The 19,400-nt window shown below is 42.2% G+C and overlaps 1 protein-coding gene across 2 annotated transcripts; it reads left to right on the top strand.

The window, feature by feature from the left end:
• The first annotated feature begins 7 nt into the window (after window positions 1–7).
• LOC125515393 (transcriptional corepressor LEUNIG_HOMOLOG-like) lies at window positions 8–6,086 on the top strand. Of its 2 annotated transcripts, none has more exons than XM_048680859.1 (8): window positions 8–732; window positions 871–976; window positions 1,062–1,140; window positions 1,214–1,326; window positions 1,442–1,591; window positions 4,068–4,223; window positions 4,304–4,432; window positions 4,844–6,086. In XM_048680859.1, exons 2-8 carry the CDS (start codon window positions 935–937, stop codon window positions 4,874–4,876), a joined length of 702 nt encoding a protein of 233 aa, XP_048536816.1. In that variant the 5' UTR covers window positions 8–732; window positions 871–934; the 3' UTR covers window positions 4,877–6,086. The 2 variants fall into 2 exon arrangements, with proteins under 2 accessions (XP_048536816.1, XP_048536817.1); XM_048680860.1 differs by having other exon boundaries at window positions 4,865–6,086.
• The last annotated feature ends 13,314 nt before the right edge of the window (window positions 6,087–19,400 follow it).

Below are 19,400 nucleotides of genomic sequence, written 5' to 3' on the forward strand. Positions count from 1 at the left end.
AATCACTAAAAGGGATAGTGTTATATTACAGCTTCAGAAGGAATTATTTATAAGTCGGTTTTAGCAATGAGGAAATGGACTAATATTTGTTTCGCAAGTTGTCCTTTCTTTTCCGGAGGGAGTCGTACTTTTTTTGCAATGTCACATGCATATGATGTTCGTTTGATCGTGTTCAACAACTATTTTTGAGGTATTCCACAACTTAATTTTGATTGTGTTCCGTGACTTATTTTAGTTTGTGATGAACATATTGTTTGATCTTCTGCAAAAACAAATAAAAAATGTCCATGTGGGTGTATAGGAGTACTAGGTTGACAATTTAGCTAGCTAATTATGTATTGTATGTGATGGAAAATATATCACCTATTTAGTTAATTAAATTGATGATCTAAAACTACACGCCCGTCCTATACACCGAGACGGAGAAAGTGAAGTCATGATCCCACAGCACGCCAAAGGCAAACCAGCCAAAACGTCGAGCGGCCGTCGGTGGTTATAAGGGGAAAGCAGGATTATCCTTAATTAATTAACAACCATCAGCCCGACGGCCCCGTCCCTCTCACTGACTCACACCACACCAGCTCGCCCCGCCGGCTCCCTCTCCTCTTACCGGCTCCGTCCTTTCTTCTTCCTCCTCCTCGCTGCCGGAGACCTGTCCTTTCGGATCCACCTCCGGTGCATGGTCGGGGCGGGGCTCGTCGGCGTCCGTGGCTACTGCAACTAATATCCCTAGTAATCAGGCTTGAAATCAGCTTCTTTCTGATGTACCCAAAGTTATTATATACTCCCTCTTTTTCAAAATAAGCGTCGTGGGAGGGAATATTTGCTTGGCACTATGTACCTATGTTTAATTTCTTATTATCTCCACAGATACACCTGAAGGACTCTGAAATGGCTGACAATATGCGCCATGTTCCAAGAAATTCAATGATGTATGGTGGATGGAACTGGACTCGCATCCTCTTCAAATCAAACGGTAGCTCACTCTCACGCTTTGCTCGATGTAACTTACGGCCATTATACGTGGGAAAGATATGTAAGGTGATTCTTGTGTCTACCAGGATGATCTCGAAGATGTAAAGGGCATTTTTACTCAACTTAAAATAAGCCTGTCAGAGCCTGATCCGGCGGCTTCAAATGGTAGTAGTGTTTCTGATGTTCTCCAGTATTTTGCCAACACCATCGTGTATGTAACTCGCCCTTTTTCGCTTAGTTTTCACCTTCAGTGAGGTTAACTGCTGGCGACCAGCAAGCAGCAGGAAGTTAGTCTGCTGCAACTTCTCTTCCGACGGCAAGATCTTGGCAACTGCTGGACATGAAAACAAGGTACGAGTAAGATTAACTGCCATGCTGTGTGAACCTTTTTTCTCTTAAGATTGGAACTTCTGCACCTTTGGTGTTTATGAGTATATATGGTGCCTCATTTGATTTCTGTTCCCAGGCTGTAGTTTGGAACATGGACACTTTCCAGACACATCATTTACCAGAAGAGCATGCTTACCTTATCACTGATGTCTGTTTCAGACCTAACTCTACACAGATGGCAACATCAGCTTTTGACAAAACAATTAAGCTATGGAATGCCACAGATGTAAGTTATGCTTAGCTTTCTGGAAGTTCAAAATTTTGGTTCAAATTTGTGAATAAAACCTGAAAGTATTTTTTTTTAATATATGAACCGAACCGAACGTCCCAACCACATTGGTATATCTATTGAATGCAGCTAGCCTAGTGGCAAGGCCCACGCGGCACGCCCACAACCATACCTTGTTGGTACATGTCAGTGATTTTTCTTTTTTGGAAAAACAGGCTAGGCAGATATGTGTATCGTAACCCAGACCAAACGATACAACAAATAAGCCTCGGCACCAAGCTTCATGTGTTCGGCGTAGTTCATGCTTATCTTTTACTCAAGTAATCAATAAATTGGAAAACTATTGTCTAGTTTAAATTTTTACTGCTCAAATCTACTTCCCCTGAGTTTTGCCAAAGTTTGCGCAACATGCACTCAATGGTATGCTGACCAAATATTATTTAGGGGGGCCTATTTCTTTTATGCCTCATTACAGAAAAGGCTCAGCCCGAGCCTGAAGTAGGCTCGGACCTAACCCGACTTTGAATTAACAAAGCCATTAACCGGCCAAGATTACATGAAACATAATACAAATGACATGAAAAGAAACATCAGGAAACGCCCGAAAGGCACTCTCCACAACTTACAACACATCGCAAAGCTAGTAACTAGAGATACAGAGATAAAGCACAACTAGCAGAAGCAAATGACCACAACTCTCAAGCGCCAAGGACAAAGAGCAGTAGAAGCACCGCTGGGACAACTTGAACTGAATGGACGGCAAGAACAAGGATGAACACTGAAAAGGTTGAACGCAGCACCTCCCTCCACCACCGAAGAGGGTCACAACCCTCACAACGCTCACCGTCGGACTTGGGAGATGCTCACCGAGTGCTAGAGAGAGCCAAACTCAAAATCCAGGGCACCCACAGATCTTGACCTTCGTGACGAAGACAGCTCACCATGCCGGACACACTGACCCGGACCTAGAGCGCCTGATAGCAGCAGAGAGGCGGACAACAGGGCAGCGGGATAACACCTCAGCACTACACCCGCAGGAACCAGCTGCCGGCCAAAACCCTACCTTCAACAACCCACACCCGAATCCATAGCTCCCCAGGCAACACCTCCATGGAGGGGATGACACGCATGGCGCCACCGCTGCCCAACCAAGCCAGATTTTGGGTTTTCACCCGGGAGAAGAAACAGAGGTGGCAAGAAAAGGAACCACGACACCGCCTCCAAGAAGAATACGACACTCGAAGCCGACGTCGCTGTCGGGCCGAACCTAGGGTTTCCCCCGACCCTGATCTACACCACCATCCCCAAAAGCACCGGATCCAGCAGAAGCCGCTGGCAACAGGCGCAAAGGGGAAGGGGCGGGAAGGAGGGAGCAACAAACCTTCAGATCTGGCGAGGAAGAAGGCCTCCACGATGCTGCCGCCAAGCGCCGACACCCCACCACCCCTTCGGTCAAGGACGCCGACCCAAGCCCCTTGCACACACCATCCAGGGCGCGAACTGTGACGTCGCACCGGCAGGGGCCGCCGCCCTGTGGATCCATACCTCCGCGAACGGAGCGACGAAGGCCTTGCCTCACCGTCACCGGTGGCCGCGCGGGCTTGCCCGGCGACCTCCTCAGGTGGCGGCGAGGAGGGGGAGGAGATGTGTAGGTGGTGGCTCTTGAAACCCTAGCCACCGCTCGAGTCGCCCACGCACTCGACTTCTCAGTACTAAGATGTACTTACGGAAATCTGTTGGTGCTCCGGGAGCGTGCGCTCCTGCGTGCAAAAATATTTTTTGAAATGCCAAAAAAATTCCAACAAAAAATTCTATGTGTTCTTTGTCACATCCAAGTGCTACATACAAATTTGTAGGCAAAAAGATTAAACATTTTGTCCTGTGTAAAAAAACAAAATGAACACCAAATGTTACCCCAAAATGTCACCCTAAATTTGTTTTTTTTTTCACCGGAGAAAAGCTGCTGCTCCGTTTCGCATAAATTTTTTCAAGGATGCTTGCGACACTAATAGGAACATCAACAAAAAATTCAGAATTTTTTGAAAACATTTACCATATATTTTTTGTTTACTATTCATGTGGGAAGTGCGTGCTCCCGGGAGCCAAAACGCCATTCTCGATGTACCTAGCACTACAAGAGTACTGGAAAAGGTTGTGGAGGTTATTTAAGTTATCTATATTATTCATGACTCGGATTATAATATGAAACATGACTATTGTGAAAATGAATTAGAGAGCATAATTCATACTCCCTCCGCTCCTAAATTTAAGTCTTTGGAAAGATTCTACTATGAACCACATACGGATGTATGTAGATGCATTTTAGAGTGTCGATTCACTCATTTTAAACCGTATGTAGTTCATAGTGAAATCTCTACAAAGACTTATATTTAGGAACGGAGGAAGTATATGTGTATTATCTGTGTGTTTGCACTTTGTGTATTGCTTGAAACTTCAATTTCTTGTTTGGCAGACTCGATTCTCTCATCATACATTCTCTGGGCATAAATATCCAATTGTGTCACTAGATTTTCATCCAAAGAAGACAGACCTTTTGTGTTCTTGTGATAGGAATGGTGAAATCTGGTACTGGAACGTGACTCAGCTAACCTATCTGGGTGCCATGAAGGTTGGCACTCTTCTTTCTGATCCTTTAAAATCTTCTTAATAACTTATACAATATGATTGAATAATTTGCTGTTTTGTAAGTCTGACTTTGGACAGGACGGTCCTCTCGTTCGTTTCCAACCTAGCACTGGACAATTACTCGCAGCTACTACAGGAAATGTTGTCTCTATATTTGACGTTGACACACATACCAAAAAGTACACCTTGCAGGTCTGTTTTGAGCACAGATGCATCAATGTTGCAACGTTTCATTTCTTTCAATGAGAAGTTCATTTGCAATGTTTTCTTCTGTTGTTGCCTCTGCACATTCACATTTCAAATCCCCTGCCTCTCTCTCCCTTCCTCACTCTCTCTTTAAACAATGAAAAAAATAGCGCGCTACACAAAATAGTGTCGCCCCCTAAAAATATGCTATTGGCATATGCTATAGCATGCTATAGCGTGCCATTAACGAGACATTGTACACTGATTAATTTAGCAAGACAATTTCCTTCACGCTAGCGCGCTATTAGCGGTGCTATAGCGCACTATTTTTCCAGTGCTTTTAAATAAGCCCGTGACTGCAATCATTAAGTTTGTGCCAAGTAATCTTCAAACTTGAGCGTTTGATTATAATCTCAGGGCCATAACATAAGCGTGCAGTGGTTGTGCTAGGATAACAGTGGGGAGTACCTGGCATCTGTCAGTGAGGATCAAGTTAAGGTTTGGTCAGTATCATCAGGAGAGTGCATTCATGAGGTCAGCTCAAATGGAAATGCGTTCTATTCTTGTGTGTTCCATCCAAGTTATACCAACCTCTTGATGATTGGAGGCTACCAGGTATAGCACTCGCTCAAACATTTGAGTTTCAAACTCTTTACTATCTTCATTTGAAGCATGTCTAATTGTTTTTGCGAAGTGTGTACCCTTGTACTTTTCTACCAGTAAAGTTAATTAGCTATCTTTAGAAATCTTCATTTCTTCTTTGTTGTTAAGGTTTTTTTTTCTAATTATAATTTGAAGGCTGCTAATATTTCCCTATAACATCCATATGCTAGCCTAAGCTATGTTGATATGTCTTGTAATGTTTGGGTCCTGTTATTAGCTTATATAACATGTTAACAACAAATTTTGATGTTATTGTTTTCCGTACTTTAGTATCATATACGGGGTAATCCTCAACATAAAACTCTTTAAAATGGGGTAAAAGTTGGCAAAAGGCGCTGTAAATTAGTAGACGTAAATTATCCTCTGAAAGTGGCAAAAATCCCAAGTACCAGCCTCTGATATTACTGTTAGTAGACATAACTCCATCGGCCCTTTGTCTGGCAAAACAACCAGTAGAGGAGCTATATATCCGCAACATAAAATTCGTTAAAAGGGTTAAAAGTTGGCACACCAATCACTAATGGGGTAATCCGGATGAAAAATTGTTAAATGAGGTAATTCGCGTAAGAAATGTCAAAGTAAGGGGGTAAATACTGGAATTCACTCAAAATTTATCATCGGTGCAATCTTTGGAGCTATGGGACATGGTAAACAACCAAATTATGACGGTACAAACTCACGAAGGTATAATTACCGCGTTGGCACAATCACCGGTAACCGGGATGGTGGCTTCCGCGAGCCACGACAAATCTGTCAAGCTGTGGAAGTAAGAATAATATGTGAGAGGAAGGAAGTGTATTTATCTTGATAGGTGTGTATATGTGGCGCAAAGATAACAAACATGAAAAGGACTAAAGTTGCCCTCTCTCCGCCCCCTGTTCCGTTTTATGAATGCTTGTCAGATGTAAGATGTAACATTTCCTGTGCTCAACCGTAACTCATTTGTAATCGTGATCTCTTTGTAATCAGCAAAGTTGTGAAATCGTCGTGTGTTGTGAGTGACAGTATATATAGTAAGTTAGTTCGAGTTGTCGACTCTTGCTATGTGTGCTCCAAATTGTTAGGTTTTATCTGCCATTTCTGCTTCAGTACAACCCCCTATACCCCCTTCTAATTAAGGGTAGTCACTAGCTCGCTCGCTTCTGTGTGATTGAGCCACAATTTGTCGCAAGGAGCGGTAAATAGGTATATCCATCGTCTTTCCCTAAAAAAAGGTCTTTCCACCGTCTTTGGTGCCGTCAGCTTTTACTCAAATTTGTGAATCTTTTTCGGTTTCATGATTTTTTTTCAACTTTTTTAGTGGAAGCTTTTCTAAAATCTGTACAAAATTTACAGTTTTTTTACAAACTAGCGATTTTTTATAGGTAGAAATTTTGTTACAAAAAGATTCCCAAATTTTAAAAAAAGTTCACAAATTGGTGGATTAATTTTCTTTTTCAAAATCTCTGAATATTTTACAAAAATATTACGAAAAAAGAGATGCACTTTTTGGAAATCCGCGAATGCTTTGTTTGGCCCAACGGGAGCAATGTCGTCGCCTAGTAAGGGCCAAGCCCTAAAAGTTTTTTTTTCTTTTCTATCTTTCGTTTTATGTTAATTCTTTTTCTCTTTTTTGAACATCATTCTTCTTTTAGAAATCTGTTAAAAAAATAGAAATATTCTTGGGAATGCCAAAAAATATTCTCATCTTTAAATTTTGTTCAAATTTTTTAAGAATGTTTTCATTTTCGATTTTTTTGTTCACCAAATTAAGATATGTTTGTGTTTAAAAAATAGTTTATTTTAAAGTACATGTTCTGAAATTTGTGTTCAACATCAATTGTTAGGAATTTGTTAGCAATTTTGAAAAATGTGTTTGATTTTATAAAATTTTCATACACAATTTATAATTTCAAAATTATTGAAATTTTTAAAGAAATGGCCAGAACATAAGAAAATGTTCATGTTGATTGATAATGATAGAAAATGCGAATAATAGAATCATTCAAATTAAAAAAACTACATTGTCACGAATGCACCCGTTAGCCTAATCTAGCACACTCCTCTGAACTGGTGGTTTTCTAGACTATGGATAAATGTCTCTTCTTGCAGCAGTATGACACGGACATATGAGGCATAGGTCTGAACGACTTCTGACACCGTTTGCACATCGCGACATGTCCGACCATTTATTGACCCTTTTTCACCGAGAAACCATAAGAAAATGCAAAATTTGTCAAAAATCCAAATTACCTGGCATAATGCCTTGAATTAGTCATAGAATATGGTGGAAATTTGTTTGGGTCATTTGCTGGATGCCGAAAAAAATGTTATTTCAAGCGAATCCTTGTAGCCTACGCGAACACCCTCCGTCGCAACATACTTGAAATGACCCCAACTTTTGCAAGTAGGTGGGCATGACCATGATAGGCATCCATTGTGATACGCCTGACCATATATCGGTATTTTTTAGCATAGAAAACTCCAAAAAAATGCAAAATTTGTCAAAAACCCAAAAAACTTGCATGGTGCCTTGTATTGTTCATACAAGGCCATGAAAAGCAATCAAGTCATTTAAGGGATGTCAAGAATTAAGGTGCTCCCAAACGGACCCTTCTTGCCTATCCAAACACTCTCTGCTGAACATATTATTATTTAAAAAATCTCATTACTAACCGCAACTTTTCAATAGGTGGGTATGCCCATGTGAGCCATCCCTGTCTGGTTTGAACGACATTCGACCCCGTATGCATGTTGTGACACGTCCTACCATTTATCATCTTTTTCCCACGAAGAAAACTCTAGAAAATGCAACTTGTCAAAAACTAAAAAAATTGGCATGGTGCCGTGAATTAGTCATACAAGGCCATAGGAAAAAATTGGGGGACGTTTAAAGTATGTCGAGAAACAACGTGCTTTCAGACGGAGCCTTCTAACCTACACGAACACCGTCCTTTCAACATGGTGTATTTTTGGACATCCTTAAAATGACCCCAACTTTTGCAACCATGTAGGAATGCCATTGGTAGGTATACATATCATGTTTGAACAATTTCCGACACCGTGTGAAAATTGCGACACGCCTGACCATTTATTGGTCTTTTTTAACTGAGAAAACTCTATAAATTGCAAATTTTGTGAAAAACAAAAAAACCTGGCATGGTACCTTGAATTGGCCATACATGGCCATGAAAATAAAAAGTTGGGGCCATTTCAAGGATGTCGAGAAAGAATGTGATCTCAGACGGAGCCTTCTTGCCTACTCGGAACAACATCTGTTGAACATGGTCTATTTTGGATATTGTTCAAATGACCCCAACTTTTGCAAGAAGGTGAGTGAAAGATCATGGATGTTGCCTTAGGGGTGTGTGTGAATAAGCATTTTAAAATAATTATGGTTTAGGTTTGAACAAATGCGAGATAAAAATAGCATTTTATTTGTCAAGCACAAAACCTAAATCGAGTAGGCTCACCTATGTGCACCAACAACTTATGCTAAGTAAGATAAACAACCGAGTGATAGCAAGATATATAACATGTAACACTATGGCTATCACAAAGTAAAATACATAATTAAAGGGCTCGGGTAAGAGATAACCAAGGCATGCAGAGACGACGATGTATCCCGAAGATCACACACTTGCGGATTCTAATCTCCATTTGGAGTGGTGTGAAGGCATAATGCTCCCCCAAATGTCATTAGGGCCACCGTAATCTCCTCACTCCCTCGCACAATGCGCACAATGCAAGATGTCGTAATTCCAGTAAGAGACTCTTGAGGGCGGTCACTGATCCAATACAAATAGCAACCCTTGGGAGCGGTCACCGAACCCGTACAATTGACAACCCTTGGGGGCGGTCAGCGGAACCCGTACAAATTGCTCAGGGCAATCTCCACAATTTGATTGGAGACCCCGACGCTTAGCTCGAAGCTTTCCACCATAATGATTGATCTCCACGACACCACCAAGCATCTAGGGCGCCCAAGCACCCAAGAGGAATAAGCTCTAGGTTACCAAGCACCCAAGAGTAATAAGGTACTCAAACTTCACTTCCACGTATCATCATGGAGAACTCAAACCTATGCACCAAATGCAATGAAAGGGGCACACGAAGTGCCCATGTCATTCTCCCCCAAATCCCACCACAACAACTAATGCTATGGAGAAAAATGAGTGGAAGAACAAAGAGAAGAACACAAAGAGCTCCAAGTCTAGATCAAAAAGGGTTCCCCTCACTTAAGAGGGGAAAGTGATAGGTGGAAATGTGGATTTAGATCTCCTCTCTCTTTTCCCTCAAGAATTAGCAAGAATCATTGGAGGAATTGAGAGATAGCAAGCTCAAAGAAGGTCAACAATGGAGGGCAAACATCATCTCAACGGATAAGATCCATTAGGGAGAAGACCCCTTTTATAGGTGGGGACAAATCCAACCGTTATGGCACAACCCGCAGTAAAGTGGTACTACCGCTTCATGCGGCAGTACCTAGAGAACTACGATACTAAGTTGATCGACAGAGCGGTAGCACCGCGCTAAGCGGTACTACTGGGCAGTACTACTGCCCTAGTACTTTGAAAGCTGCAAGGGACTACAGAGCAAAAAGCTAAGCGGAAGTGTGATAGTAGTAGGCAGCAGAAGTATTGCGTCAAGCGGTACTACCGCTGGAGTAGGAGCGGTACTACCGTATGAAACCGTACTACCGTGCCCTACAGCCACCGATGCGGAAAAGAGTCCAGTAGACCAAATATAAGCGGTAGTTCCCATGGCACTGGACTGCGGAGGTACCGCGCAAGCGGTATTACTGCTAGAGAGCTTCAAAATAGCGCAAGCAAAACATATGGAAGTAAGAAGACCAGAACTGCCATAACTTCTGCAAACGGGATCTGAAATCAGCAAACTCAAGCTAGTTGGGTAGAGAACGACAAGTACTATCCAATGATAATAGGATAAGGAAGAGAACCTTCCCAAATATGACCCGACAAAAACCCCAACATAAAAAACACAACAGATGATGCATACGAAATCCATTTTCGATGAACTTGAGCTTGTCATGAAGATGACCACACACTAGAAAACTCACATTGAGAAAAGCCAAACAAGAACCAAGAAAGATGATGCCAATGATGCAATGGTTTAAGCTCTCTATAAATGATACGATCAAGCTACTCACTTGAGAGTCCCGCTTAGATAGTACGACAATCAATCCTATAACCCGGTCTCCAAACTAGCACCATGAGACCGGTAAAATAGAAAACCTATCAAGGTTAAACCTTTGCCTTGTGCAAAATCCACTTGAGCTAGATGATGACAATCTTGACCTTCTCAAGTTGGACCTGTTGGGTTTCGTAGTAATTTCAAAAATTTCCTACGCACACGCAAGATCATGGTGATGCATAGCAACGAGAGGGGAGAGTGTTGTCTACGTACCCACGCAGACCGACTGCGGAAGCGTTGACACAACGTAGAGGAAGTAGTCGTACGTCTTCACAATCCAACCGATCAAGCACCGAAACTACGACACCTCTGAGTTCGAGCACACGTTCAGCTCGATGACGATCCCCGGACTCCGATCCAGCAAAGTGTCGGGGAAGAGTTCCGTTAGCACGACGGCGTGGTGACGATCTTGATGCACTACGGCAGCAGGGCTTCGCCTAAACTCCGCTACAATATTATCGAGGATTATGGTAGCTGGGGCACCGCACACGGCTAAGGAATAGATCACGTGGATCAACTTGTGTGTTCTAGGGTGCCTCTACCTCAGTATATAAAGGACCAAAGGGGGAGGGGGGAGGCTGGCCGGCCACAAGGGGTGCGCCAGGAGAGTCCTACTCCCTCTGGGAGTAGGATTCCCCCCCAATCCTAGTTGGAATAGGATTCGCGGAGGGGGAAAGGAGAAGGAGGGGGCCGGCCACCTCTCCTAGTCCTAATAGGACTAGGGGAAGGGGGAGGCGCGCAGCCCATGTAGGGCTACCTCTTCTCTTTTCCACCAAGGCCCATCATGGCCCATTTAGCTCCCGGGGGGTTCCGGTAACCTTCCCGGTACTCCGGTAAAATCCCGATTTCACCCGGAACACTTCTGATATCCAAACATAGGCTTCCAATATATCAATCTTTATGTCTCGACCATTTTGAGACTCCTCGTCATGTCCGTGATCACATCCGGGACTCCGAACAACCTTCGGTACATCAAAATGCATAAACTCATAATATAACTGTCATCGTAACCTTAAGCGTGCGGACCCTACGGGTTCGAGAACAATGTAGACATGACCGAGACATGTCTCCGGTCAATAACCAATAGAGGGACCTGGATGCCCATATTGGCTCCTACATATTCTACGAAGATCTTTATTGGTCAGACCGCATAACAACATACGTTGTTCCCTTTGTCATCGGTATGTTACTTGCCCGAGATTCGATCGTCGGTATCCAATACCTAGTTCAATCTCGTTACCGGCAAGTCTCTTTACTCGTTCTGTAATACATCATCCCGCAACTAACTCATTAGTTGCAATGCTTGCAAGGCTTATGTGATGTGCATTACCGAGAGGGCCCAGAGATACCTCTCCGACAATCGGAGTGACAAAATCTAATCTCGAAATACGCCAACCCAACAAGTACCTTTGGAGACACCTGCAGTACTCCTTTATAATCACCCAGTTACGTTGTGACGTTTGGTAGTACCCAAAGTGTTCCTCCGGTAAACGGGAGTTGCCGCATAATCTCATAGTTATAGGAACATGTATAAGTCATGAAGAAAGCAATAGCAACATACTAAACGATCGGGTGCTAAGCTAATGGAATGGGTCATGTCAATCAGATCATTCTCTTAATGATGTGATCCCGTTAATCAAATAACAACACTTTGTTCATGGTTAGGAAACATAACCATCTTTGATTAACGAGCTAGTCAAGTAGAGGCATACTAGTGACATTAAGTTTGTCTATGTATTCACACATGTATTATGTTTCCGGTTAATACAATTCTAGCATGAATAATAAACATTTATCATGATTATAAGGAAATAAATAATAACTTTATTATTGCCTCTAGGGCATATTTCCTTCAGTCTCACACTTGCACTAGAGTCAATAATCTAGTTCACATCGCCATGTGATTCAACACTAAGAGTTCACATCACCATGTGATTAACACCCATAGTTCACATCGTCATGTGACCTATACCCAAAGGGTTTACTAGAGTCAATAATCTAGTTCACATCATTTATGTGATTAACACCCAAAGAGTACTAATGTGTGATCATGTTTTGCTTGTGAGATAATTTTAGTCAACGGGTCTGTCACATTCAGATCCGTAAGTATTTTGCGAATTTCTATGTCAACAATGCTCTGCACGGAGCTACTCTAGCTTATTGCTCCCACTTTCAATATGTATCTAGATCGAGACTTAGAGTCATCCAGATCTGTGTCAAAACTTGCATCGACGTAACTTTTTACGACGAACCTTTTGTCACCTCCATAATCGAGAAATATTTCCTTATTCCACTAAGGATAATTTTGACCAATGTCCAGTGATCTACTCTTAGATCACTATTGTACTCCCTTGCTTAACACAGTGTAAGGTATACAATAGATCTGGTACACATCATGGCATACTTTATAGAACCTATGGCTGAGGCATAGGGAATGACTTTCATTCTCTTTCTATCTTCTGCCGTGGTCGGGCTTTGAGTCTTACTCAACTTCACACCTTGTAACACAGGCAAGAAACCTTTTCTTTGACTGTTCCATTTTGAACTACTTCAAAATCTTGTCAAGGTATGTACTCATTGAAAAAACTTATCAAGTGTCTTGATCTATCTCTATAGATCTTGATACTCAATATGTAAGCAGCTTCATCGAGGTCTTTCTTTGAAAAATTCCTTTCAAACACTCCTTTATGTTTTGCAGAATAATTCTACATTATTTCTGATCAACAATATGTCATTCACATATACTTATCAGAAATGTTGTAGTGCTCCCACTCACTTTCTTGTAAATACAGGCTTCACTGCAAGTCTGTATAAAACTATATGCTTTGATCAACTCATCAAAGCGTATATTCCAACTCCGAGATGCTTGCACCAGTCCATAGATGGATCGCTGGAGTTTGCATATTTTGTTAGCACCTTTAGGATTGACAAAACCTTCTGGTTGTATCATATACAACTCTTCTTTAATAAATCTATTAAGGAATGCAGTTTTGTTTATCCATTTGCCAGATTTCATAAAATGCGGCAATTGCTAACATGATTCGGACAGACTTTATGCATAGATACGAGTGAGAAAATCTCATCATAGTCAACACCTTGAACTTGTCGAAAACCTTTTGCGACAATTCTAGCTTTGTAGATAGTAATACTACTATCAGCGTCCGTCTTCCTCTTGAAGATCCATTTATTTTCTATGGCTTGCCGATCATCGGGCAAATCCATCAAAGTCCATACTTTGTTCTCATACATGGATCATATCTCAGATTTCATGGCCTCAAACCATTTCGCAGAATCTGGGCTCATCATCGCTTCCTCATAGTTCGCAAGTTCGTCATGGTCTAGTAACATGACTTCCAGAACAGGATTACCGTACCACTCTGGTGCGGATCTCACTCTGGTTTACCTACGAGATTCGGTAGTAACTTGATCTGAAGTTTCATGATCATCATCATTAGCTTCCTCACTAATTGGTGTAGGAGTCACAAGAACAAATTTCTGTGATGAACTACTTTCCAATAAAGGAGAAGGTACAATTACCTTATCAAGTTTTCTACTTTCCTCCCACTCACTTCTTTCAAGAGAAACTCCTTCTCCAGAAAGTTTCCAAATTTAGCAAAAAATCTTGCCTTCGGATCTGTGATAGAAGGTGTACCCAACAGTAACTTTTGGGTATCCTATGAAGACACATTTCTCCGATTTGGGTTCGAGCTTATCAGGTTGAAGCTTTTTCACATAAGCATCGCAGCCCCAAACTTTAAGAAACGACAACTTTGGTTTCTTGCCAAACCACAGTTCATAAGGCGTCGCCTCAACGGGTTTTGATGGTGCCCTATTTAACGTAAATGCAGCTGTCTCTAATGCATAACCCCAAAACGATAGTGGTAGATCGGTAAGATACATCATAGATTGCACTATATCCAATAAAGTACGGTTATGACGTTCGTACACACCATTACATTGTGGTGTTCCAGGTGGCATGAGTAGTGAAACTATTTCACATTGTTTTTAACTGAAGGCCAAACTCGTAACTCAAATACTCTTCTCTACGATCAGATCGTAGAAACTTTATTTTCTTATTACGATGATTTTTCACTTCACTCTGAAATTCTTTGAACTTTTCAAATGTTTCAGACTTATGTTTCATCAAGTAGATATATACTCATATCTGCTCAAATCATCTGTGAAGATCAAAAAATAATGATACTTGTCGCGGGCCTCAATATTCATAGGACCACATACATCAGTATGTATGATATCCAACAAATCTGTTGCTTGCTTCATTGTTTCGGAGAACGGCATTTTAGTCATCTTGCCCATAAGGCATGGTTCGCAAGCATCAAGTGATTCATAATCAAGTGATTCCAAAATCCCATCAGCATGGAGTTTCTTCATGCGCTTTACACCAATATGACCTAAACGGCAGTGCTACAAATAAGTTGCACTATCATTATTAACTTTGCATCTTTTGGTTTCAATATTATGATTATGTGTATCACTACGATCGAGATCCAACGAACTATTTTCATTGGGTGTGTAACCATATAAGGTTTTATTCATGTAAACAGAACAACAATTTATTCTCTTACTTAAATGAATAACCGTATTACAATAAACATGATCAAATCATATTCATGCTCAACGCAAACACCAAATAACACTTATTTAGGTTCAACACTAATCTCAAAATTATAGGGAGTGTGCGATGATGATCATATCAATCTTGGAACCACTTCCAACACACATCGTCACTTCACCCTTAACTAGTCTCTGTTTATTCTGCAACTCCCGTTTCGAGCTACTAATCTTAGCAACTGAACTAGTATCAAATACTGAGGGTTTGCTATAAACACTAGTAAAGTACACATCAATAACATGTATATCAAATATACTTATGTTCACTTTGCCATCCTTCTTATCCGCCAATCACTTGGGGTAGTTCCGCTTCCAGTGACCAGTCCCTTTGCAGTAGAAGCACTTAGTCTCAGGCTTAGGACCAGACTTGGGCTTCTTCACTTGAGCAGCAACTTGCTTGCTGTTCTTCTTGAAGTTCCCCTTCTTCTCTCTGCCCCTTTCTTGAAACTAGTGGTCTTGTCTACCATCAACACTTGATATTTTTCTCGATTTCTACCTTCGTCAATTTCCGCATTACGAAGAGCTTGGGAATCGTTTCCGTTATCCCTTGCATATCATAGTTCATCACGAAGTTCTACTAACTTGGTGATGGTGACTAGAGAATTCTGTCAATCACTATCTTATCTGGAAGATTAACTCCCACTTGATTCAAGCGATTGTAGTACTCAGACAATCTGGGCACATGCTCATTAGTTGAGCGATTCTCCTCCATCTTTTAGCTATAGAACTTGTTGGAGACTTCATATTTCTCAACTCGGGTATTTGCTTGAAATATTAACTTCAACTCCTGGAACATCTCATATGGTCCATGACGTTCAAAACGTCTTTGAAGTCCCGATTCTAAGCCATTAAGCATGGTGCACTAAACTATCAAGTAGTCATCATATTGAGCTAGCCAAACGTTCATAACATCTGCATCTGCTCCTGCAATAGGTCCGTCACCTAGCGGTGCATCAAGGACATAATTCTTCTGTGCAGCAATGAGGATAAACCTCAGATCATGGATCCAATCCGCATCATTGCTACTAACATCTTTCAACACAATTTTTCTCTAGGAACATATCAAAATAAACATATGAAAGCAATAACGCGAGCTATTGATCTACAACATAATTTGCAAAATACTACCAGGACTAAGTTCATGATAAATTTAAGTTCAATTAATCATATTACTTAAGAACTCCCACTTAGATAGACATCCCTCTAATCCTCTAAGTGATCACGTGATCCAAATCAACTAAACCATGTCCGATCATCACGTGAGATGGAGTAGTTTCATTGGTGAACATCACTATGTTGATCATATCTACTATATGATTCACGCTCGACCTTTCGGTCTCCGTGTTCCGAGGCCATATCTGTATATGCTTGGCTCGTCAAGTATAACCTGAGTATTCCGCGTGTGCAACTGTTTTGCACCCGTTGTAATTTGAACGTAGAGCCTATCACACCCGATCATCACGTGGTGTCTCAGCACGAAGAACTTTCGCAACGGTGCATACTCAGGGAGAACACTTCTTGATAATTTAGTGAGAGATCATCTTATAATGCTACCGTCAATCAAAGCAAGATAAGATGCATAAAAGGATAAACATCACATGCAATCAATATAAGTGATATGATATGGCCATCATCATCTTGTGCTTGTGATCTCCATCTCCGAAGCACCGTCGTGATCACCATCGTCACCGGCGTGACACCTTGATCTCCATCGTAGCATCGTTGTCGTCTCGCCAAGCTTATGCTTCCACGACTATCACTACCGCTTAGTAATAAAGTAAAGCATTACATCGCGATTTGCATTGCATACAATAAAGCGACAACCATATGGCTCCTGCCAGTTGCCGATAACTCGGTTACAAAACATGATCATCTCATACAATAAAATTCAGCATCATGTCTTGACCATATCACATCACAACATGCCCTGCAAAAACAAGTTAGACGTCCTCTACTTTGTTGTTGCAAGTTTTACGTGGCTGCTACGGGCTTAAGCAAGAACCAATCTCACCTACGCATCAAAACCACAACGATAGTTTGTCAAATAGACTCCGTTTTAACCTTCGCAAGGACCGGGCGTAGCCATACTTGGTTCAACTAAAGTTGGAGAGACAGTCGCCCGCAAGCCACCTATGTGCAAAGCACGTCGGGGGAACCGGTCTCGCGTAAGCGTACGCGTAATGTTGGTCCGGGTCGTCTCGTCCAACAATGCCGCCGAACCAAAGTATGACATGCTGGTAGGCAGTATGACTTATATCGCCCACAACTCACTTGTGTTCTACTCGTGCATATAACATCAACATAAATAACCTAGGCTCGGATGCCACTGTTGGGTTTCGTAGTAATTTCAAAAAATTTCCTACGCACACGCAAGATCATGTGATGCATAGCAACGAGAGGGGAGAGTGTTGTCTACGTACCACGCAGACCGACTGCGGAAGCGTTGACACAACGTAGAGGAAGTAGTCGTACGTCTTCACGATCCAACCGATCAAGCACCGAAACTACGGCACCTCCGAGTTCGAGCACACGTTCAGCTCGATGACGATCCCCGGACTCCGATCCAGCAAAGTGTCGGGGAAGAGTTCCGTCAGCACGACGGCGTGGTGACGATCTTGATGCACTACAGCAGCAGGGCTTCGCCTAAACTCCGCTACAGTATTATCGAGGATATGGTGGCTGGGGGCACCGCACACGGCTAAGGAATAGATCACGTGGATCAACTTGTGTGTTCTAGGGTGCCTCTACCTCAGTATATAAAGGACCAAAGGGGGGAGGCTGGCCGGCCACAAGGGGCGCGCCAGGAGAGTCCTACTCCCTCTGGGAGTAGGATTCCCCCCCAATCCTAGTTGGAATAGGATTCGCGGAGGGGGAAAAGAGAGAAGAGGGGGCCGGCCACCTCTCCTAGTCCTAATAGGACTAGGGGAAGGGGGAGGCGCGCAGCCCATGTAGGGCTGCCTCTTCTCTTTTCCACTAAGGCCCATCATGGCCCATTTAGCTCCCGGGGGGTTCCGGTAACCTTCCCGGTACTCCGGTAAAATCCCGATTTCACCCGGAACACTTCCGATATCCAAACATAGGCTTCCAATATATCAATCTTTTACGTCTCGACCATTTCGAGACTCCTCGTCATGTCCGTGATCACATCCGGGACTCCGAACAACCTTCGGTACATCAAAATGCATAAACTCATAATATAACTGTCATCGTAACCTTAAGCGTGCGGACCCTACGGGTTCGAGAACAATGTAGACATGACCGAGACATGTCTCCGGTCAATAACCAATAGAGGGACCTGGATGCCCATATTGGCTCCTACATATTCTACGAAGATCTTTATCGGTCAGACCGCATAACAACATACGTTGTTCCCTTTGTCATCGGTATGTTACTTGCCCGAGATTCGATCGTCGGTATCCAATACCTAGTTCAATCTCGTTACCGGCAAGTCTCTTTACTCGTTCTGTAATACATCATCCCGCAACTAACTCATTAGTTGCAATGCTTGCAAGGCTTATGTGATGTGCATTACCGAGAGGGCCCAGAGATACCTCTCCGACAATCGGAGTGACAAAATCTAATCTCGAAATACGCCAACCCAACAAGTACCTTTGGAGACACCTGTAGTACTCCTTTATAATCACCCAGTTACGTTGTGACGTTTGGTAGTACCCAAAGTGTTCCTCCGGTAAACGGGAGTTGCATAATCTCATAGTTATAGGAACATGTATAAGTCATGAAGAAAGCAATAGCAACATACTAAACGATCGGGTGCTAAGCTAATGGAATGGGTCATGTCAATCAGATCATTCTCTTAATGATGTGATCCCGTTAATCAAATAACAACACTTTGTTCATGGTTAGGAAACATAACCATCTTTGATTAACGAGCTAGTCAAGTAGAGGCATACTAGTGACATTAAGTTTGTCTATGTATTCACACATGTATTATGTTTCCGGTTAATACAATTCTAGCATGAATAATAAACATTTATCATGATTATAAGGAAATAAATAATAACTTTATTATTGCCTCTAGGGCATATTTCCTTCAGGACCACCTTTCTCGATTTCGCACGCTCGATGAAGACTAGTAGATTGCTCCCCACTCCACCATGGGTGAGATACTCTTCGTCACATCTTCACAAGTCCATTGTCAACACAATGAACGGCAAGCTTCAAGCACGTGATCTCTTCATGATGCTCCGCTTGAACTTGCACACCGCAGCCTTGATGACGATATTCACTTGATGTCATCCTCCATAGGTTATATATGTCTTCCTTTTGATGCACGCCCATGAAAACATACCTAACCCCAAAAAGAACTCTCACGTAGACCATGTGTTAGTACACAAAGCATAATGGACAATGCTTACCATACCAAGAGGTCACTTGATCCATCGGTACATCTTCTACAATTTTGTGAGTTGATCAACTTGATTCACTCTTTGACTTAGTCTTGGTCGTCCTTGTATTGTATCTTCTT

The sequence above is a fragment of the Triticum urartu genome, chromosome 6, assembly GCF_003073215.2.
Source record: "Triticum urartu cultivar G1812 chromosome 6, Tu2.1, whole genome shotgun sequence".
Taxonomy (NCBI): Eukaryota; Viridiplantae; Streptophyta; class Magnoliopsida; order Poales; family Poaceae; genus Triticum; species Triticum urartu.

Excerpts from the sequence above, each read along its gene's own strand:
- LOC125515393 (XM_048680859.1), top strand. The coding sequence starts at position 935 with ATGGTGGATGGAACTGGACTCGCATCCTCTTCAAATCAAACG. Across the intron at positions 1,327-1,441 it reads CTGCTGGACATGAAAACAAG|GCTGTAGTTTGGAACATGGA; the intron begins GTACGAGTAAGA and ends TTCTGTTCCCAG. Across the intron at positions 4,224-4,303 it reads CCTATCTGGGTGCCATGAAG|TCTGACTTTGGACAGGACGG; the intron begins GTTGGCACTCTT and ends CTGTTTTGTAAG.